Raw genomic sequence first — 24481 nt, forward strand, 5'->3', positions numbered from 1 at the left:
TGTAGGTCTTTTGTTCTCAGGCTGTATTTTTTTTTTTTTAATTTTTAGAATTGTGGTAAAATATACATAATATAAATTTTACCATTTTAACTATTTTTAAGTGTATACTTGAGTAGTGTTAAGTATATTCACATTGTTGTGCTGCCAATCTCTAGAACTCTTTCCTCTTGCAAAACTAAAACTCTATACCCATTAAACAACAACTCCTCAGTCCTCCCTTCCCTCCTTCTCTTCCCCCTCCCAGTAACCTCTCTTTTTCTTTCTGTCTGTATAATTTTACCCTAGTTTCCTCAGTAAGTGGAATTACACAGTATTTGTCATTTTATTGGACATTTTACCAGATTATTTCACTTAGGATAATGTCTTTAAGGTTAATCCATGTTGTAGCATGCATAAGATTTTCTTTCCTTTTTGAAGTTGAACAATATTCTATTGTATGTATATACATCTTATTTATCATTCATTCGTTGATGGACAGTTGAGTTGCTTCCACCCTTTTTGGCTATCGTGAATAATGCTGCTGTGAACATGGGTGTACAAATATAATTTTGAGATCCTGCTTTTAGATATTCTTTTGAACATATATCCACTAGTAGAATTGCTGGATTATATTGGAATTCTATTATACATTTTTTGAGGCACTGCTATACTGTTTACCACAGCAGCTGCACCATTTGACATTCCCACCAATGTAGCACAAGAGTTCCAATTTCTCAGCATCCTCATCAATACTTGTCATTTTGCGTTTTTGTTTTGTTTTTTGATAGTAGCCATTCTAATGGGTGTGAGGTGGTAACTCATTGTGGGTTTGATTTACACTTCCCTAATGATTAGTGATGTTGAGCATCTTTTCAAGTGCTTATTGGCCTCAGGCTTGTTATTTTATCATAAAAGAGTCATCTGTCTCTTGTCTAGTGTTAAGAAGAATGGTTATCAGCATCTTTGGAGCAAAACAGAAGGGAGCTAGGGTGAGGGTGTGGTCATCAGTGTACAGATTTTTACCCATCCTTTTTTTTTCAGGATGATGTCCTTGCTCTCAGCTAGTCTTACTGTCCTGAACCATAATCCTTCCTATTCAGCCTGACCAGGGAGGGAACCCCCAGGTATTTTTTTTTTTTACCATTAAATATGAAATTTATTGTCAAATTGGTTTCCATACAACACCCAGGGCTCATTCCAACAGGTGCCCTCCTCAAGACCCATCACCCACCCTCCCCTCCCTCCCACCCCCATCAACCCTCGGTTTGTTCTCAGTTTTTAAGAGTCTCTTATGTTTTGGCTCCCTCCCTCTCTAACTTTTTTTTTTTTTCCCTTCCCCTCCCCCATGGTCTTCTGTTAAGTTTCTCAGGATCCACATAAGAGTGAAAACATATGGTATCTGTCTTTCTCTCTATGACTTAATTCACTTAGCATAACACTCTCCAGTTAACATCTTATTCAACAAATAACTGTACTTTAGACTGACTACAGTATTATGTAGACATACCCTTTTTTTTTTTTTATGTAGACATACTCTTTTTTTTTTTTATATGAAATTTATTGTCAAATTGGTTTCCATACAACACCCAGTGCTCATCCCAAAAGGTGCCCTCCTCAATACCCATCACCCACCCTCTCCTCCCTCCCACCCCCCATCAACCCTTAGTTTGTTCTCAGTTCTCAACAGTCTCTTATGCTTTGGCTCTCTCCCACTCTAACCTCTTTTTTTTTTTTCCTTCCCCTCCCCCATGGGGAACCCCCAGGTATTAACTGGGGTAAGAAGTCAGAGTGAGAATCAAGGTGATTAACTTTCTTTGAAACAGTTTTCCTGTACCCCCACAAAAGTCACAGCTGACTCCAATTTTTGAGCCATTAGGACCCCTGCAACACCAAGCAGCTCATTTCTTGGCATCATCTTCTGTGGCATTTATTTGCTTTCTGGCTTTTAAAAATTTGCTGTTGTTATTCCTTTCCCCATTCTCTATTGTTTTGTTGGGTTCTTGTATTTTATCCCATTATTCCAGTGAAGCTTTAGGAGAGGATGGAGATAAATGTGTCTTTAATTTGCCATTTTAATTGAAAATCCTCCTGGTCATTTTATTATTATTCCTGACCAACACCCTTTTTTTCCACTTAGAGAAGAGGGTGGAAGGGAACAGAAGTAATGAAATGTTGTAAGATGTTTCACCAAACGTTATTAAAGTAAAAATAAGGATGAGTATCCTTCTCTAGGTACATTCTTATGTTTGATGCTTCTGATGCCACTTCTGGTCAGCCCCACTTTAACCCTTCCTTGACTCAGGTTTTCTGACCTATTCATCAATTTTCAGATTTTTGCCTCATGGGAGAAATTTCTAATATATACCAACCTTAGCAGGAAGGTAGAATTTAATATATGCTGTTTGGTTGTACCCATGATCTTTCAGGGGTTCATTGACTTTCTAAGTTGTGGTATACTTCTTTACAAGTACTTACATGTTTAGGTTTGGTCCATTCATCACATTCATGTAAAGCTATAGAAACATGTTTGCTAGTGTCATCTGATAATATGAAGACTGATAGAAGAGAAAAGCTACCTGTCATTTTATACAACCTTAGATGGACCATGGCCTATCCTACTCTGACACAAAACATTCTCAGAGGATTATCTTTCAGGACCCAGAAGAAAAACTATGAGCTATTTACTATTTATTATTATCCACTGAGCTTGGGAAAGCCTTGACCTTTAAATAAATTGTCAACAACTGAAATTAGCCTTTGATCCTGGGAGTACTAGTTAACATGAAACATTTTAAAAGAAGAAATTTTCATTAAACCAACCTGTTTAGCTTGTTTATGCCAAAATGCTCTCCCAGTCTGAGTAAAAAGCTTGTTCAAGCATTATAGTGCCATGATGGTTGATGAGAATTAATATTATTATAAAAATAGGCATTTTGGGCATGTATACTGATTTCAATTATTTGTAATACTACATTCAATAATAACAATACGGGCATATGGTGCCTGAGAAATTGAAATTATTAGTCTTAATGCAGAGTTAAGAGAACTGAGCTTCTGAGTATTATATAAATTACTTTTCTAATGTCACTCAGCTAGTAAGAAAGTGAAGGGGCTGAGACACAATGCCAGTACTTCACATTCCACATTCAATGCCTGGTATAATGAAAAATACTTGCTTTGAATTACATAGATATTTGCAGAAAGTGATCAAGGTTATGAAGGACAAGAGAAGTTAGAAGTGATATTAATGAGATTGAGAAGTATTAGATACAGAACCCTTTCCTCACCTTCCTCAAACCCTTCAATGACCTCCTTATAGCCTGGGAATTTAATTATTATGAGCTTTATCTGAGCCTGGAGTTGTATATATGGATGGTACTTTGGACATGTTGTCCAACCCTACATAAAAAGAACACTCTAAAGATTCCTTCACAAAAGCTACCAATATTTGCTATAACAGGTACTAATTTTTGCAAAATGCTAGAAATTGAAGAAATTCTTCCTGATAATCAGTTTCCAATACTAAAGAAGAACAGACTTATTAACATAGACATGGTCATCCTTGTTTCATTTCTGCCTAGGTACAGGAGCCACTGCCTTTCTCAAGGCAATGATCCATATCCATGCAATGTCTCAACACCCTCACTGTTAGCCTGTAAATCCTGTTTGTCTTCTGGCCCCACATTCAGGTGCCATGGGCCTCTCTGCTTGGACATAGCCTTCATTTGATTTGCACACACCTAACTTGAATGCAATCTCCTCTATTTAGAATAATCAGAGGAAATAGCTTCATATGGAAGATGAAAGGAAAATCCACAATTACTAAATTCCCTGGCTTCATAGATGTTTACAAAGAATGAAAGGAGAGGCTTTTGCTATTTCCCAGAAAAGCCTAGGTGGTCATGGAATAAACCAGTTTTCTTCCTTTTTCTTGAGAGAAAAGCTTTAGCTTGAGAGAAGGTAAAGAATTAAGATCCTAGTAAATAAAGAAACAAAAGCCTAATACTACCAACATGTACGAGAGCAGAATATGACTTCTGTATTAAGGGAAATGATGAATGTTTTCACATTATGGGAACCACTTTAGCACAACCTTAAAATAGTGTTTTAGAGATATGTGAGGACATAGAGAAATTTGTCTCTACACTTTAAACCTTTTCTCTTCCACAAGGGTTTTTAGTAAGAATGTGGTTTAGACTAGAGCTTGGAGAATGTGAAAGAAAATTTCTAGCCTTGAGTGTTGCTGCCACCTACATGGCAGGAAGCCTACAAACAAAACCTCACACCTTTGCAGACAGGAATCAACTGAAATATACTTTCTATGGAATCACACTTCAGAAATCCCCAAATTTGTTTCTTGACTATCTGAAAGACAACTGAAATGATAATATTTTATATATTTGCCTCACTTCCTGTCTGAAATTCTTCCATAAATTGGACCAGATGGTTTTGCTTAGATTGGCGAAAATACACTGATCATTTGAAATAGAGGCTGATCCAAGGAAATCTTCCTTATCATTAAAACGGTCCTAAGTGCAACCTGGTCCCTGTGGCTATGATTGTTTTAGGGACAGGATGAAGGCTCTTAATCTCACTGTTATAGGTTTGTTCTTTCTTTCCTTCCCTCCCCTCCCTGGAACCCTCTAAAATACAAAAAGAAAAATTTAAATACTATTTCTCTTTTGATTATGATTGTAAATTGAAATAGAGATAACATAGATGGAAGAAGTCTTTTCATATAGATAAGAGAGTTTATTTCTGATAGGAAATGTAGTTGCCACTGCACAATTAACAGAAAATCTCTTTAAAAGTCTAGAGGAAACTTGTGATGTGTCAAGAACACGTCATAGACCGTCCTTTTATCTTAGATGGCATCATTCTAGGACATGATGCTCCGTTACTGAGGCTGTGTGAAAACACCTCCTCCCCTGAAAATACACATGCAAGATCGAAAAGCCAATTGATGACTTTACAGATAATTGCAATTAAAATAATTGCTAAGTGAATAAATGATAGGTTTGCAAGCATGTACCAACCAATTATTCCTATTGCATAATGCTATGGATACTGGTGTTTTGCTGGCATTTGGCACTTTGCAGATTTAGGCAGGGCTATACTAAACAGGTACAAATTATCTTTGGTGTTAAAAACCTTGTATCCTTGAATGAAAAATTACTGCTACCTTTCCAATTAGTAGTGTGTTGACGACAGAAAGGATCCTTAAAATTGATGATAGGAAAACATGCTCTGTGCAATGAAAAAAGGCATTTGGAGAAACATTGTCAAAAGGAAGAACCATCGATGCCCAATATTTCCCCCTGTACACCACTAGAAGTAAGCCATTTCAAACATTCTCAATGGTTTATGGCTTTAGTTTTCACAGGGTTTTGTATCATTATAATCTTTCTCACAATGATGTGATTGTTCCAGTCTATTTACCTGTGGTATACTTTTTGGGATAAAGGTGTATCTATCCAGATTTAATAAACAGGGCCTAAGACTAGGGGGGTGGCAAAAGAACTCAGTACTCGGGATGAATGTATTTTAATACAAAATTTAAAAAGTCAGATTAATGCCCCAAATCCATGATACCAAAATTTAAAATAAAATGGGATCTGAGAAAGTTGGTTGAAGGGTGGCAGGAGTGAGGGAATTGTGGCAAGGCAGTCTGTGCCCTGCCAATGAGATGAGATGAGGTGACACACGATGTCTTCCAGGGTTTCAGGCTGGATGGACCCCACCCCCCACCCCCACCGTGGCATGCGCACACTGAGAGACCTGTTCATTTCTTGTTTGCATGTTTCTCATACATGCCATCTGTAAGGTCCTTGATGAAATCATAGCACAAAGTGTCTTCGGGACAAGGCCACATAACTTCATCAGAAAGGAAGCCATTCCAGAAAGCTTTAACTTGGCAACTTTTTTAGTTGTGCTGTTTTGAAATTATTTTACGATGCTAACTACGTACATGTTTACAAAGCAAGGACTTTCATATTTAATTACATACAACTTTGGGTCCTTGACATGTACAACAAGACTTCATGGAGAATCACAGCATATATAGTACTGCTTTTAAATAACTGTATAATCAAATGTATGCAATATAAAATTTTAAAAATTATATGAATAAGTCCATTCTGTGAAAATAAGACTTCAGAATCAATTGGCATTAATGTACTCTGAGCCTTCATTTTAAACACATGGCATAACACAATTCTTGTTGTTTGTTTTTTTTTTTTTTTAATTTTTTTTTTTCTTTTTCTTTTTCAACGTTTTTATTTATTTTTGGGACAGAGAGAGACAGAGCATGAATGGGGGAGGGTCAGAGAGAGAGGGAGACACAGAATCGGAAACAGGCTCCAGGCTCTGAGCCATCAGCCCAGAGCCTGACGCGGGGCTCGAACTCACGGACCGCGAGATCGTGACCTGGCTGAAGTCGGACGCTTAACCGACTGCGCCACCCAGGCGCCCCTGTTGTTTTTTTTTAAACATTTATTTATTATTGATAGAGACAGAGCATGAGAATGGGAGGGGTAGAGAGAGGGAAGACACAGAATCTGAAGCAGGCTCCGGGCTCTGAGCTGTCAGCACAGAGCCCGATGTGGGGCTGGAACCCACAAACCGCGAGATCATGACCTGAGCCCAAGTCGGATGCTTAACCGACTGAGCCACCCAGGTGCCCTGTCAATTCTTAAAATTTCAATTCTTGCATGTCCTCTAAAGATTGAAGAGAAACACTATCTTTTCTAAAATGTTCACTTGAATAATTATAAAAGTTTTTTTTTTTTTTAATACAGAACATCAGAGGAAAATGTGCAAGGAGGGAAATAAAAATCACCTCAAGTACTACTATCTAGGGATAGAATGTTAATTAATATTCAGCAAAATGTTTTCCTATCATTTTTCTAATAGTGACACATTCAAAGCAGCCTTAACTAGTTTCTAATACAGCAACAGAATGTTTCAGGTCTGAGGCCACCTCTCTAATTGTGTGTTTAGAATATTATAAATTTTACCTTATATTTGAAGTGTTTTACAGTGTTCAGATTGCTTTCCAGAGACCATCTTGTGGACTGACTTTGTCCAAGCCCTGAGAGGATGTTCTCCACATCCAGGGGGAAGCAAGGCTCTCTGACAAGTACAGCAAAGACAAGCTACCTGAACATATGGTGGTGAGGCCTGGGCCCTTAAACTTTTCCCCAGCAATAGAGTAGCCTGTATGTAATTCCACAATGAGTAACAGAATCCCCACTTGGAAATTTGAAAATCTGATACTCCTTGGAGGGAAATAGATAATCCTAAATATCACCAAGATTAACGACAAAAAAGAAACACAAGATGATTTTTTAATTAATTATTTATGACAACAACAAGGAAGACACTGGATACAAACAAATTAGCTGCTTGCTAATACAATTACTTCCCTTGCTAGGCCAACAAAGGATAAGCACCTATTCAAGAAGCAAAGAATTTTGAGTTTTTAGCTGTGGTACCAAGGGATTAGGGTCACCATGTGGCTGATCCACTTAACTGGGTGGCAACTTGCTATTTCAAGTTCTCCTTATGAGAAACATTGCTGAAACATGCTGAACATAAGTCAATATAAGGAAATCATTTTTTAAATTTTTTTTTAACGTTTATTTATTTTTGAGATAGAGAGAGACAGAGCATGAACGGGGGAGGGTCAGAGAGAGGGAGACACAGAATCCGAAGCAGGCTCCAGGCTCTAAGCCGTCAGCACAGAGCCCGATGCGGGGCTCGAACTCACGGACCGTGAGATCATGACCTGAGCCGAAGTCGGACGCTCAACCGACTGAGCCACCCACGCGCCCCAGGAAATCATTTTTAAACAGACGGGTGGACTTGCCCACATTTGCACCTGGATATTGGAGAATGCTATTTAAATGTCTTTCTCTAAAACTTCATTTTTAGGAATTAAAAGCTTTAATAGTTAATGGTGTTGGCCTCCAGAATTCATATCGATAAAAGAAGATTAAAATTAGTCATTTAATACAAATTATTAAATTTTAGCAAGTGCAAAATGTGATTCCAAAAAATCTTAAAAATCTCATTTAGTAATGTCAGCGTTATGCCAATTCTAATTTCCTATATCTGGTGACATCATAAAATATTTATCAAGGATTCAATATTGGTTTCCTTAGTCCCGGAAAATGCTAAATATGGCAACTGCTTAAATTTATTTTTATTCTTCATTGAAAAGGGAATAATAGGACATAGCTATAAAAACAAAGCTTATTTTTAATAAATATAACAGAACTTAAGCATTCAAATAAGTTTTAACTATTAAAATTGCCCTCTTGAGAGAATATATACATATTTGAAAGTGCCATCATAAAAATATTTTTGGTAGACCTTCTTGTAATGACCTACAGAGCCAGGGCACAGCATGTAAGAAAATGGTTTCCATTGCCTAGCTTGCTACCTTCCTTTATTTTGAAACTTATTCCAAGTAGCTGTGGACTATTTCTAATGTGTGTGTGTGTGTGGGGGGGGGGGGGGGGGAGTGTGTATATATGTTGATTTTCAAAAGATGACAATTTTCCATGATTATTCATATTGATAATATGTTACTCTTTGTGAAGTACAACTCAAAAACAATTTCAAGCAATGATGTCATATTACTAGGAGACAAAAAAATGAACACAGGTTTATGTCTGCTTTAAAGGAGTCACACTCATTGGATGTCTATGTTTTGGTATATTCATCCAGGTCAGTCATTACTTATAAGTTCCTTAAAGGTAGAGACCATTATATATAGCTATTCCAATATATAGTTCTCTTCTCTAATCTCCCATTGCATCCCAGCATAGGACCAGATGCTGCTGCCCTCAAAAATGTTTGTTGAATTGAAGTGACTGGAACTTCCCTATTAGATAGATAAATAGATAGACAAGTAGGTAGATAGGTAGGTAGGTAGGTAGGTAGGTAGGTAGGTAGATAATATCTTTAACATTTTTAACATTTTATTTCCATTTTTATGGATTAGGCAATATTTGTATTTATATGCACACTACTTTTCAATGATTTTCTATCAATCCAGGAATTATACAATATAAGGCACAGCAAATAAATCAGATCACTAAGGGCTTTAATAGATGAGAACTTTGTTCCTATTTATATTGCTTTCATATTTTATTTTAAAAATTCCTGCTAGTCAAGCTTCTTTCTGGGAAAAGAACTACAAGAGTTTATACTTAATAAGGATCAATTGTGATGTGCCGTAAGTAGATATATAGTTTACATGTGTATGGCCAGCAAAATCAACCTTTGGCTGAAGACATTAGCTTCTATATCATTAGAAGTCCAAATGAACCTGACCACATAAGATTGGTCCCTGTTATACTGTCTATCACTTATTTGGGCTAATTGATGACTAAATGGAACTCAGTATTTGTTGACAACATTTCATGCTTTGATGAGATTTACTGCAGGGTGACTGAGCCATATTAAAGCATATACTAAAACAAAATGTCCTAACCTAGCAAATCAAATAAATTTAGTAAAGTTTTAGATTAAATACATTGAAGCATCATTAAATTTAGAAGCATTGTATCTTATTTAAAAGCAATGTGGTTTTAATGTTGCCTGTATCATTTAGGAACTGAAAAGATAGAAGAAAATCTAAAACAGTGTTAAAATTTGTGTCTGCAGACTGACATTGCTTGTTGTAAATTTTAAAGGAAAATAAGAAGCAAGAATATAGAATGATTTCCACAATGTTTTTCAAAAATTAGATCAATTTGGATATTTTTAATCAGTAATTACATTTTCAATACACTCTTTCTAAGGCATTAGCAAATCTACTTACAATCTAATAATGACCAATAACAGCATAGTTTTTAATACAACAATAAACAAATGGCATGTTTGGGTTTCATAGTTTGTCCAAATCCAATTCCTATAGATAAGATTCCATTTAGCACAGTTTACAGGAGCACACCTTTGCTATCCATGAATGATGCCTTGGCTTACCTAGAAAGGAAACAGATTATCAGGTTATATAGTAAATAAAGAAAGAAGTAAGAAAGAAGAAAGGAGGAAGAAGGTGAGAGGGGAATGGAAAAACAGGGAAGGATGAAAAGAAGGAAGGAATGAGGAAGGAAGTGAAGGAAGAAAAGAATTACCTATAATTTCTATATTTCTTTTCTATGCTATAATATAATATGTTACTATAATAAAAATATTTTTATAAACTAGGCTTCAGGCAAATGGATTGTACACATTATTATGACAGGTGGCAAGTTGTTTTTTTCTTTTAATTGCCAAGAAAGATGACAGTTTTCAACAAGATGAGTTGGATTTGAAATTAATGAATTTGCATAAATTTCAAGTAGGTCAGTTTCTCTCAAGGAAACCCACAACTGCAGTTTTAGGATCAAATGTTATAAATGGTAGTTTATAAACTGGTTTGAATTCAAGAATCAAAAGAGCATTTATTTTTCAAACTACTTAGATGCTTGTCATTGTAGCCTAAAAACTATCACTTGTTTTAAATTATTTTGACTATCAAACATACTGGAGCATTGTGCCTTAGTTAACTATTTCTAAATACATTTATATTAATGACATGACCATGCAAACATAATAACTCCTACACCTACTGGCAAAGACTCAAAAAACTGGTTATTTGGCTTAGTTAAATATATATTATACATTTATATATATAGCTACATGTATAATTATGTGTGTGTGTGTGTGTGTGTGTGTGTGTGTGTGTTTATGTCTAGAATTTTACATCTTTTAAAAATTATTAGCTTAATGCTTAAATTTTTCCATTTGGGTAACTTTTTAAAAATGTTCATATTGTTAAACTCAACTAGAAGAAAGGGCTTATGTGTTTTTACTACTGAAATTGTTCTTACTTCTAGAACATTTTTTTTTTTTTAGCACTAACCCTAAGAAGTGTGTTCTCGATAGCTATGATTGATGGGCTGCTCACACATTCCACATTTTTTCTGCTTCATGCATCATCATCAGCCATCTCCAACACTCCAGTCCTGAATCTGTCCTACTTTCTGTTACCTGATTTTTGCTGTTGATTCATGAGCTAGAATAGTAAAAGAAAAAAAAAACCCTCCATCTTGGCTTTTCACAATGTAGTATCCGCTGGAAACTGTGAGAAACCTAGTTTTGTTCATCAGATTCATGCAAATGCAATATTGATTGACAATGATGTATATAGATCTATACACATAACGTGCTATATAAAAACCACTAAAATGTTCTATTAATGGCAGAATGCATACTGATTATAAACTACTTCAGAATGACGTGAAAATGCTGATCTGAATGCCTTTTTTTGTACTTTCAAGCTCTCTCTTGTCACTGCTATTTTTCAGTTGAAGCTATGTTTAAGTGCCCTGTCCCTAGTGCACTAGGAAGTAAAATCCTTAATTTTCCAAGCCAATAAGGTGATAAAAGCTCAAGGTCTCTCATTAACACTTGGATAAAAATTGTGAATGTCACACTAAATTTTTTATCATCATGAGTGCAAAGATAAGGGACAAGGAACGCTTTTTATTATATTCTGGAGAATAGGAATTGAGCTTTAATCATTGTGTATGAAGCAGTCAACAAGAAGTTAACCAGCAAAAGACTGCACTAAACTATTTTTGTGATAGCATCTTTCAGATTCAGAAGTGATGGGGCTTTAAAGAGCCAAAGAAAGAAAGCCATTATAATGGCCCTAAAATCTGAAAACAAAGGGAGCTGTAAGTTCACAACGTTATCTCGGTGCTTCTATTACTAGACATCAAGTTATTCCCACAGGTTTTGGGAATGTATAAATGCCAGTGAAGAAGCAAGTAGACTTCACAGAGTCTAAGCCAGAAACTTCAATCTGGGATTCACCTGTGAGTCAAAACTCTTTGCTAATGAATTATTCCAAAGGAAAGACACTGCTGAGGGAGACCTTAACCTAACAGACAAGACCTCCAGGTTCACTGACAGGGTCAGAGCAGTAAGAATGCTCTGGTCTAAAGTTGCTTTGCCAACCTTAATGGACTGCAGGCACTCACCTGGGTATACAGCATGAACCAATAAAGAGATCACAACGGCATGATGAATAGGTAGAGTGCTCCAGAGACCAGGTGAACAACCACTTCACCAGTCCTCTAAATTGTGACCTGTATGCACACTCCGGCCCATTTACAAATGGGTCATCCTAGTCACTTCACTCCTGAAGAAGCAGTGATGTCAGTGGGAAAGTAAACAATCTTCTGACTGAGTTCAAAACCCTTTGCGTTCAAAGATAATCAATTCATAAAGTCAATCTTATTTTTTACATAAATTAAAAAAATCGATTTTACCAATGGAATTTTAAAATATTATATCAATGTTTAAGAAACTTTGACTTTACCTTAAAGAATAAACTATTATAGTTTTTCTGTGCTTCAATATCCCTTTCCTCTCTGCAAATGCAAATGAATTGGTATCACAAATATGAAACTCTAAGGTTTAAAGTAAAATTATGTTTAGAGGATTTGCAAAGAAAAGACTTTATTTGGAAAGAACAATATATGAGGCAATATTCTTGAACTGTGCTTGGATGGAAAAATGATTTTTGTTTTCATTTTATATGTGCTGTTTGAACAACTGGTTTGTTCATTAAAAATGATGTAATAAATATATTAGTCATTTAGAGTTGCATAGATAAAACCATGTAAGGTCAATATCCATTAAAGCTAGAAGACTGACCACATTCAACTTTGTAACGGGGGGATTTTGCATGTACATGAAAATATTAGAAGGACTTTTAAATGAACGATGATATGCCAGGTGAAAACGGTGAGAATGATGCATTCAGATTTAAATGCACTCCTTTCCATATAGGGAATAATGAATATACCAATGCAGTTATAAGCTTAGCTATGGAAGCACCTCTCTTGATTTGACAGCACCTTCCCAAAGCTTATCACTTAAAACCCCCAAATTTTGCCTTTTCTTCTAACAAAAGTGGTTAAATATACTTTCCAGAAGAACACCATTCATACGTGGTAAAAAGAGGTACCCAAACCACCAAAGTGATGTTTATAGTTTTGGAGCCCCTCCATCTGAATGCCTTGCTATTTTTTTAGTTAATTGTGGGACACTGAGAAGTGGACAGTCATATTTTCACAGTTCGAGAAAGTCCCTCTATGCCACCAATTTCTCATATCTTCCTTCGTGCTCAGTTTTAGGAATTGTCCCTCTCAAATGCTCATACTTCAAGGAAATGCACTCTCTCATCAAAATCTTTCTTACTAAACAAGCACCTCTGTCAGAAGTGTCTTAATTTCTTATCACAGAATTTTATCCACACAAGGAGCAATAAATAATTCATGTCATTGCCTCTTTGTTGTGTGTCCCTGAACTGCACAGAGCTGGAAGGCTGACAGCTGTGTCAGGACAAGCACCAAAGATCTGACATGACAAGTGACTAACAAGTTTCTTTCAGTTCATAGTGAAAGAAGACAATGGCCCAAAGTACAGAAAGAAATCCTGAAACAAAATAAAACTGCTTCTTTCTTTTTACCTAAGTGTTTGCTATGAGCTTATTTCCAACCCACAAGCCCTGGTCATTTTATAGGACTGCCCAGCCCCCTTTATTCCTCACACTCGCTTGGCCATTTACGCCTGGCCACGGATCAATATGAGCAATTCTTGGAGAAATACGATGTCTCCATGACAACCAAGCCACAAATTCTCAGTGGAAGGCAGTGAGACCAGTAGTGAACTCTCCAGAGGTTTCTAGGCCTATAAGGCAAGATGTCTTAAAATGCAGGAATGGACAGAGGAAAAAGCCAGAGTAATTCATTCTTTATTACCCGTTTAATGATGTCCGATGTATAGAACAGTACTCACTTTTTAAGTTAAGATTCTTTATCAGTACCTCTCTTTACTAATTAATCTTTGTTTTGATATATGCTTTTGTTTATATCAATCAAATGAACTATGTTATATTTGAATTTTACTACAATTCCACTCATATTGAGGGATGACCGAAATTTATACTACTTTTGAAATGACATAAAGCCAATCTATTCTTGCCCAAAACAGTGAACAGTTAACACAAGTAAAAACTTGACTCATGGATTTAACTGCTTAGGGTTTATAGGAAACTATGTATTAAGACAGTTTAAAAATCTAGTCACTATTAGGCAATCTTTGTCAAAACTAAAAGCAATTTATAAATAATTTAATAGAAATTTAATGCTACCACTACTCTCTCCCTGTTAGAGTGGGACTAACCTGCATTTGTTTTTTTAGATACTATGGCAGCGGGTGGGATTAACGTTCTGATTAAAATTTTCTGTCGTTGTGAAAGGTGCCATTTGTCAGTTCCATGGGATGCTAAAGCAGAAGTGTGGTTGAGAACAGACACACTGCAGCAGTTCATCTTTTGAGGAATCTTGGTGTAGTGGAGGGAACTGAAATACAATGCCATCGCCACTGGGCCTATTGGGGTTCCGAGATGACTTAGGGGACCTGACATAGATTGCAGGCTGCACCTTTCACTGAAAATTAAATCTCAGTAGCTCTCCTCGGGGAAGGATCAGGGGACTGTTTGCAGCTGCCCCCTGTCAGCGAAGGCTACAAGATTTGGAAATCTCTTAACTAAGCTGACAGGCCACAGAGAGGATGAATCAAAAATCTGATACAAGGATCAGCACACAAAGATGCAAGAGGGTCGAGGGTACCCAGCAGCCAGAGAAAACAGGGAAGAAAAACTGTTCGGTGGGGGGAGATAGTTAACTCTTTCACTCATGGTAATAAGGTACCTTCTAGCACCTTAAGGCTTTGCAGTGATCCAGGAATGTCATTCAACCTCCACAGGATTTTTTTTTTCCTTTTAATTAATTATCTGTTAAAGACTAGGCATGTTTTGAAGCAAGACAGAAGCAGAAACAAAAATCCATGCATAAGTGTTTCTGGCTCTATCCTTCCAGTATATTTCTGTCTATTCTTTCTACAAAGAAAATACAAACATAAGCAACTTGGGATGTAGCATGAGGAAGGGTTATTACTTTCTTTTGTTCTGTTTGTTCCAAACAGTTGACATGTCCATGAGTCCATTACTGTTATGCTAAAATCGTCCAGATTAGAGCACTTTTGTCCAGGTGAGAGCATTGTTTGTATTTAGAAAGGTAAATAGATTGTAATGGTGGCAATCTGTGTCTCTTTTGTCTCTAACTCTCTCCTTCCGCTTGATCCCATTATTTGAAATATTTAAAATGCTGCCACTTCTCCAGTTTTCAATCTCGGCCTCTATTCTCCAGTTTAGCTTAAAATTGATGATAATGAACTAATAGTGTCAGCTTCCCTTCTCAGTCATAAAGCCTTTGTACTTCCTCCAACTGAATTCCTGATGAAAGAGGAAAAGGTAACAGCTCCACACTGTGACCCCTGGAGGTGACCATTAATTTGACAGTGCAGCTGCTAAGAGAAAACAGCATTACAATGTCCTCCCCGCCACCCCCTTCCAAGGACCCCAAAGCTGTGTCAAATTTATCATTTTATACTTGACTATTTTTAAATGGCTTTCACCTGGACTCTCAGACTCTTCCAAGACACATCTGTCAGGCATGTCCTCAGTGTCTTGGAACTTTGCCGAGTTTGAGTCGCTGTCATGCTTGACCGGACTGACTGGAGCTATTAAAAGGGGGGAGAGAGAGAGAGAGAAGAAAGAGAGAACAGTGAAAAAGTAGTAATAAACACCACTGAAACATTTCCTTTAAGTTCCACAGATATTTCCAGGGACACACTATGTAAACACAAATAATAAATTGAAATAAAATGTATCCTCTAAGTATGTATTGGCAGACATGTAATTAGTTGCAAAATCTATAGATGAGACTTTATCTTACAAGAAAAATAAGTTCATGGCATCAGCTTAAAAGCTACAAAGTAACAAAGTGATCCCTTCAAAGTAGAAATCGTATTTTTAATGCATAAATCTAAAACAATATAGTCAATTAACAGCCACAGGACACAGACGGAACGTTGGGCTGGTTAGTTAGAAAGACCAGCTCTGTGTGGATGCAATGGTTCCTTTTGTCGCACAAATCACAGCTGGTGAACATTTTTTATGCATTTTGTTTCTCCTTCATCAAATTAAAAACTCTAAACACACAAAAAATAAAAGCCTTATACAAATAAAATTTAAAATAGAGAATAAATACTTCGCAAATGTTTAATAAGAAGGACCAATGTTTGAACGGTGATTTCACACAACTTGTCTCCAAACAACTTGTCATTATTATCTGGGTAGGAATTATGAACAGAAATAGAAATGAGCACAGAAATCTAAAATTTCCTATAAGCACATTATACCACTAGTTCATTAGAGAAACAGTCTCAAGTTTCCACATTTTTGCACAAGTTGTAATACTTGGTTTAACTTATCTCCCTGAGTAACGTATTTCCATGTTATATTTGTTCAAGGAATCCCTTGTCAGGAAGAGTGGATATTGGCTTCATGAAAAAAACTCTGTGAATAACAAAACAGAGCAATTCCCCAATAATATAAATTGTTATACTTACTTGTTTGAAGCCAAACTACATAAATATGTATATTATTGACTATTGCTAATTTTATCTATCACAAATTTCTGCAATAAACACTACTACGGTCTCTTCAGATCTTGATAACACACACGACATATTATTTATAGGCCATAAAAACAAAAAAGAAAATATATAAGCCATTCATGAAATAGTATGTTTGTTGGCACAGTGAGTAGGCCTGGCCACTGTTCCTAAACCTCCATTAGGAAATGATAGAGCAAACACAGAGGCTGGAGGCTGTGTCACTTCACACACATACTCAATAAGTGACACAAAGGAACACAACCCAAGGTCTAAAGCAGCATGAGCAGAACTCACACCACCCACACTCCTCATCTTCTTTCCATGGAGTTTTTATTGCATTGGTGATCGTAACCTGAGGCCTACTGTATACACACCTTAAAGGAGACTAGTAACATAATTCTGATCCAAATATTCTCTTGAGTTTCACCAACCTCTCAGAACACAGTTCTCCTCTGTTCTGTCAAAGTGTGAGCATAGAGTTTGAATCCAGTGCTTCTCTAAAACCTTTTATTAGAGAACAAAATATGGGAAACGTATGAAATTCTGGCATTTAAGTTTTCAAAAAAAATATGGAAGTACATAGCATGTCTGTTTTATTCATCTCTGTATGCCATGGGCCATCAGAGGTATTCTTAAAGGATTTGTGGAATGAATGAGTGAACAAATGAATGAAACAAAGGTACCATGCTAGATGTCCTCCTGGCCCACGAGGGTATGTGCTTTGAATTATCTTCAACTAGATCCATTCAGTTTCTTGTTTAGGCCCACTTGAGACAAAGGTTGCATATTTATAAAATGGTGGTGGGGGTAGTGTATAATTTGAAGGGGAGACACATATGGCCTAAGTAGTTATTGGTGTAATTCCCTTTAATTTAATTTTTCTCGGTTTAGATCATATTTACAGATTATTTTTTAATCCATCAATTTTTGTAATATGTTTAAGCAGATAATTAAATGTATCAAAGTTGCAGAAAACTATTACACTGGTCAAGATTTACTAGACTGTTTTAATTTTTTTATCCCTAAATATCTTGTTAATTTTCTGAAATATTTACATTGGTGTTTCTAATAGGAGATTACTAGGGGATTCATCATACAGCTAAATCTATTATTAACAGCCAATGAGTTAGCACCTGTGTTTATTTGGGCAAATGCATTCCACTTGTCATCCCATACATTGTTCTTTCATAATTTAAAACTTTCATTCATTGATTCATTCATTTATTCTTCCAGTAAGACTCTTTTCTAGATATAAGGACTTCAAGGAGGAGAGCATGGTATTAGAACCACATAGCAAATGCCAGTAACAATTTTTAGTGACAATAAAGTGGTCCCAGGTTGAACTGACATCCCAAACCTCTCAAGAAAGTCAGAAAGTTAGGTATAGTTGTAGCTGCATGATCTTCATTAAACTCACACTAGTAGGTACCCTGCAGCTATTTTTGTCTCTACCTCTGATTCTGAAGGGTGTCTTTGTGAAGGGGTAGGAGAGTAGAAAGGGTATTATTCTTCAGATATTTTGCTTAATTACATTTCAGCTTCCAAATTTGAGATGGAACATGATTTGTCATTTTTACTGGCTAATTTATAGAGTACCTGGTTAAATTTACTATATAGGAAATACCTTCATTCTGTCAGTTGGGAACAGCAGACATTGGAGAAGTTAATTATTGCCATTTCACTTTTTTTTTTTTTGATAGGCTAATCTTTGCAATTGTTCTTTTGGGTGTTTTCTGTGATGTTTCATCATTAAACTCTGACATGATGTGTGACCAGAGCTTCCCTAATGAATCATTTCAAAAACAATGAAATCAACAAATATTGATCTAGCCCTTATTATGGGTAGAACTCTGTGCTAGACCATGGGAGGGGTAAAAAGAAAATAAAGGCATTTCAAATGTGCCCTCATACAACTTGTGATCTAGTTGAGGTATAATGAAAAGTAACTAGTAGGAGCATTAGAGACAATATTCCAAGAGTGACATACTTTTTAGGAATGCAGCAGTAATTCTCCTGTAATAGGAGGATTGGGGAGTGAATTTTGAATTCCTTGGAAAGGAGTATGGGTAGCCCAAAGGGAGCTCATTCAAGGCAAAAGAAAAAAAGGTGTGAACCCAGGCATGGTCAAAAAATACATTAGCCTAGTGTCACAAATGTATTTAACAGAATGTTGCTGCCTACTTTTATATGCATTTTTAATGAATTCTCTTAACATATCTCTTTGAGCTTTCCCTAAATTGCTGCTGTGGCTAATTCTTCTCACCTGTAGAAGTTAGCTATAGACAGGTTTTTCCTTGCCCTAGATAGTCAATAATTTGATCTTTACTGATGGTGGGCCCATTTATCACAGTAAGTTGTCCTTTCACTATACATATTGACTTTTATTTATCAATACCCAAGTCCATTTGTAGCTCATCACTAAAGTTCTTGGATATTTTCAGTAGTTTTTGAAGATGCATTTTAAAGCTTGTTAGAGAGATACTTTTGACATCAATATAGTGCAAATGATTGTTAGGTTCATCCTTAACTTAAAATCAACTGTTTATTTCCTCTGTAATGGATTCTGAAACAGTCCACATTTGGGGGAAGTGGGGCAAAAAAGACAAACTCTTCTTGACAGTTCTACCACCGAAAGATGTAAGGCTATTCCATTTACTCATCATGTACCTCAAAATGTTGACAGCGGAAACACCAATGTTCTAAATATCTTTGTAATGTCTTTGGTAGTGAAACAGAGAAATCCATGTACTTTGTATGGATGTGTTTGACTATAATGTGTTTAGCTATGAATATAATTCTAGATATTAAAGAAATGAATAGTTCAATGGTAGAAGAAACTCAGAAGATTGTATGACAAAGACACTATAGAAGGATTTACCGTAAGACCATGTGGTGACAGGGTCACCGTGTGGTGACAGTGGTTATGCTCCTCCATCTCCCTGTATACTCTATTTTGGTTTCAGTTAACCTCCAAAAATTCCCTCCTTCCCTTTGCCATCATTTGCAGAAAAATGGTATTAGCTTTTAAAGGTGGCTAACTCTAGGCAGCAAATAATTCCAAGAATTATTCTCCCCACCCCCCAGTAAGACAAGAGAGTGACCACTGGAAAAATCTCCATTCATCTCCACTAACAGCAGCTGGTTCTTCCAAGCTAGGCCAGTTCTGTAGACTAAATAGAGCCCCTGTTAAAAATCCATGTCATTTACAATGTGAATAAAATCTGCACTACAAATAGTGTTTTCAATACAATGACTTATGAATGATTTAAAAATAGATCCCATCCATCATATGTATGGACTTTTTGGAAGTATTGAGGATATTTATAGAAAACCATTAATAAAAAGATATAACAGTTTGAAATGTTGGTCTGAGTAGAATAAACCACTGTAGTAGCAGATAAAACTCAGAAAAAATCTTAATGACATCTTACTCAAGGGGACAAAAATAATGTACAGGTTGCAGAAGTCAGGAAAGACTAAAAGACCACTCAGATTTGTGGAATTAGCAGTGGAGAAGTCAAAGACCTGAGTTCAGATCTACTAGCTCAATATGGTGGCTAAGAGTTGATCACTTTCTTGGTTGATCGTTTAGGTCTCTTGGCAATCTTAAGGCATTCCTATGAATCAACTAAACAAACAAACAAACAAACAACTTTCTGCAGGCTTAGAAGAAAGAAAAACTACGTTAAATTCAAGAAGTAAATACTAATGCAACAGTCACAGATCACCAAAGACTGTTATATATTTTAAATTAGAGGGAGACATAATCAGTGAAAAGATTTGAAGTGCTAACACCAAATTTGTAAACAAAGAGGATGCCATTTGAATAGACCCCTAATTCACTTTACAAAGTGGTTCTCTCAGGACAGATGTCCCATCAGGAAAACATATTTAGCTAAAGAACTATGTACTTATTACCCCTACTTTAAGAGTATCTACTGAGATAATCAAGTGATAGGACCTTTTAATTATATTTGCATAATAATAGCTTATTTTTACTGCATCCTGCATCAGGCTTCAGGCTTATTTTTGTCAGTGTGGACTGGAAACTGGGGAAAAAATCAGATAAAGATGCCCAGAATTAAATAAAATATCTAATGCTTCTTTATAACTAAGTAATAACTGTTTTATGGACAAGTTCAGTTAACATTAAACTTAGGTGTTTTTGCTATCTCTCTGAAATTCTAATCTGACATGGAATATTTTCTGGATGACATTTTCTAGTATGAATTGCTTTAAGGATGACATTTTCAACTGGTAGAAAAATGAATTTTCTAAAATGCTGGGAAGGGTAACTATTATTTTGGTATCTTTACTAGATGTATAGAATTAAAATTATATTTAATTTAAATATTTTGAATGTATGTATATTACACACACATACACACACAGGATCAGATTTTTGACTACTTAGTCTAAGAGGAAAAAAATCTCTCTATAGCTAACTTCTACAAGTGAAATGCATGAGTGGAACAGCCAACTAATTTGGAGGAAGGAAAATGTGAATGCTAAAAAAGACAATCAATTAATGAATCTTTTTAAACAATGCTTTATTCCTTTCAGATACAGAAATTCCTCTGTCATCCAAATGTTTGGGCAGTGGGATGCTTTGGTAAGGTTGATAAATAAGCACATACGTCTCTAGCCCTATGCGAGGCACAAGGCACATACTTAGAGTACTTATTAAATGACTGAGTGAAACTGCTAATGAGCTTTCCTAAAAATTGAAAACCAAAGGTTAATTTCACTTATAGTTTAAGGGGAAAATCTCAAGGTCAGGCCTAGAGTTTACAGCTCAAACATACCCAAACAACCCTGCAATCTATTATTAATGTCAATAGGCAGTCTGCATAAAGAAGGAGGCTCTATCTTCCTTATTTCTGAGTGCAAAATGAAATTCCTCATTTTTTGGCATCCAAATATATATATGAATTGGAACAAAAATGAGTATCAACAATTTCATCATAGGGATGAAATTCTGAGTTCCCGGGGAGATATAATATGTTGCACTGGACAAAAGTGAAATTAATAGGATTCAGAAGATCTGTTTTTTAATTCTACCTCTGGTCCTAATAGTGTGACCTTGTGATTTTGAGTATGTCATTTTATTCTCCTGGACTCAGGTCCTTTTATTAATAAAATAAGAGAAATGGACCGGACAACTTCCTTGACATCTTCTGGCTCGGAAGCTCAAACACTCCTCCAGTTAACAATTCAAGACAATCAACTACTCAGTGTGTCATTGAACAAGATACCAAGATGGTAAATGGCTACTACATGAGCCTTAGAAATAATGACTTCTAAAGCTCTTTTGGAATTAAGTAAGATTGGTATTTTTCTACAAGTGGCAATGTCCAGTCTGACTGAGGACATCAAGGCAGCTTCAGAGGGATACTTGGGTAGTTGCAATGCTAGGGTCAGGCAGCCCTATGGAAAGATGACCGAGAAATAACTGAGGCTGCACCATGGCTACTAGTGAGAACAAACAAGGTGACTCCTTGGCATAGAAAAGCATCTGTCAGATGTTTACCAATGGTGCAAAACACATCTTTAAAAACAAATCTTGAAAAAAAAATCAGTTATATCTTACCCTTCTTCGAATCGTACTTATTCAGTTCATTTACTTAAACAATCCCTCTCTTTATCAATCAATTTGGCAAATATGAACTTTGGTGCAAGATAAATCATCCTAAACTAACTTAACTGGGTCCATGTAATAATTGCAAGAAGCACAGATGCAGCAGATGAGCCCTAGTCTGGATGTTACACGGTCTAAGTTAGGTTAGGCTTCATATGTGCTGGACTCCTCTGAGGCCTGGGTCCGTCTTGGCTTTCAGGCCTTAGGCATGATGAGCTTCCCAGTTATTATTTGTGAAATGAATGCAGAGGTGTGGTGTTCTTGTGGAATTAATTGTGTTTTCCTCAAGTCAAATCTCTTAAAGGGCAACTATTTCTATTCCTTTTATATGTAAGGATGGGGCCAATGAAGTCATTTGTCTTAGTCAAGCCTGACATGAAAACCAACTCTAATCAAATTATCTAGACTCTCAGACTGAAACAGACTACAGAGACAGATCGGAGGTAGAGTGGGAGGGTATGACAAAGGAAATGTGTGAGGTAAGTTGGGAATTGGAAAGGAGCATAACAGGTAATGATGCAACTGTTTCTTCTCTTTCTGCTGTGTTTCCTCAGCCCCCAAAAGAGTAATTCTTGAGTTACCAGTGAGGGTTTTGCCTGAATTTCTTTATGTACTCCTTTATAGTACCATTTCCTTGGCAAGCAGTGCTCCCAGGAGAGAGGGGGTGAGCAGGTGAGCAGGCACCATTTTGAAAAACATCAAATCAAAATAATTTGCTCAACTTTGGTTCCTGAACATTAATGAATAAATTCAGAGTGGCAATAACTCAAGGAAACATTATTTGTTATTATTTTTTATATTTATGTATCATCATTGGGTAAAGAAGATAATTTCTAGATGCAAGAAATAAACTGGTCAAATCAGCAAGCTCAATCCCAGCTTGCTATGTTTTACTGAGAGATAATTATTCAAGACAAAGAGACTCAGGAACATCTTATCTGAAAGGACTCTGTCCTCACTAAAAGGAACTATAGGTGATGGATGGATTCTAAGAATATATAGAAATTAACTCACACTCTTCATGCCATTTAGGTTCTGCAAAATTCATTTAACTTTTCTAGTAAGGACCAAATCCTATGGTAAATGCACAAATGCATTCATTTTGCTGTTCAGAAGTTCAAGAAGTTGAAAGCAGGAATAGATTTCAAAGCTGAAAACAAATATATCCCTACATATTGATAAATTGAAGAACAGTCAGTACAGGAAGAATTATAGAGGAAACTTATAGTCAACTTCCCAGCTTGAATTTGAAAATTTAAAAGAAGGTCAGGAAAACAAAAGATACCCTTCAATCAAAAGAGCATCAAGCTAGCATTTGAGACTAGAGATAAATGTGATTTATATATGAACTTAAGATAAGGATTCCCAGCATAGGGCAATTTAAAACAGCAAAGTCTACAGTTATCCATGAGGAAAAATGCCAAAAACATTTTTCCTCTTGAATTGGTGGGAGAAGAAACTGTCAAATGGCCCGACCATTGGAATTCATAAGAGCAGCAACCCTTCCATAGGCTGAACCTAAGACGACACCATCAGCATGGGGAGGATAGTTGGCAGGCAGTCTCAAATTCCCAGCTGATAGTCATCTCTATCTCAGGGGAGAACGTTTGTCTCAGATGGTTAATCAAGTGTCAGAGCTCTTTCATCTCCTAGATAGGAAATGGAAAATAAGGAAATCAAATTATCTAGACTATGCCTTAGTTTTCTACTCCTTTGTCAACATTAAGAAGGATGCAAGGAAGAAAAGGTCTAAGTTACTGCATTTTGTATCATTAGGCTTCATTACTCTGAAGGTGATTTATTTTTATTTAAATGACATCAAATGCTATGTTAGTGGACTTGAGAACTTACTGAAATTGAACGTAAGATATGCTTGGATGCTAATAATGTGCTTAACCACTGTATTATAATACAATCAGTGGCAAGCATCACTCTCTTATACATGCCCTCATACCAGGCAGAGAAAGCATAGGTAGTCTGTTGGCATTGATTGTTTCTTATGGTTATGCATATAAAATGTAGCCACTCATTTCAAAATATTAATTTTGCTGGGGGATAAATCATTGAAGGATGCCTTCTCAAATCCTCAAGCTGAGTCACTGCATAACATCCAGTATTTGTACTAATATGTCTAAGAGATGGTTGTCCAAAATGTAGAAATGACCTTGATAAGTAATACAAACTCTCATTTTCATACTAAGCAAGCCAGCGGCATCGCCAAATAAAGGGTAAGAGAAACATACCTAAAGAAAGTAACATTTTAAAGAGCAAACA

At 36.1% G+C, this 24481-nt stretch overlaps 1 protein-coding gene across 5 annotated transcripts in view; it reads right to left on the reverse strand.

The window, feature by feature from the left end:
* Positions 1-7308: 7308 nt before the first annotated feature.
* Positions 7309-24481, reverse strand: part of WDR72 (WD repeat domain 72) — a 232477-nt gene continuing 215304 nt past the window's right edge. For 3 of the 5 annotated variants that reach the window (XM_086710725.1, XM_025919506.2, XM_086710723.1), the window contains exons 19-20: positions 15526-15630; positions 7309-9972 (exon numbers count right to left, since the gene is read on the reverse strand). In XM_086710725.1, the coding sequence (XP_086566851.1) occupies positions 9917-9972; positions 15526-15630 (161 nt within the window). In that variant the 3' untranslated portion in view covers positions 7309-9916. Of the gene's footprint in view, positions 9973-12358; positions 12411-15525; positions 15631-24481 lie in introns of all 5 variants that reach the window. The other 2 variants (XM_086710722.1, XM_086710724.1) reach the window with 2 other exon arrangements.

This window comes from Puma concolor, chromosome B3 (genome assembly GCF_028749965.1).
Source record: "Puma concolor isolate L17-30 chromosome B3, mPumCon1.1.hap2, whole genome shotgun sequence".
In the NCBI taxonomy this organism is placed as follows: domain Eukaryota; kingdom Metazoa; phylum Chordata; class Mammalia; order Carnivora; family Felidae; genus Puma; species Puma concolor.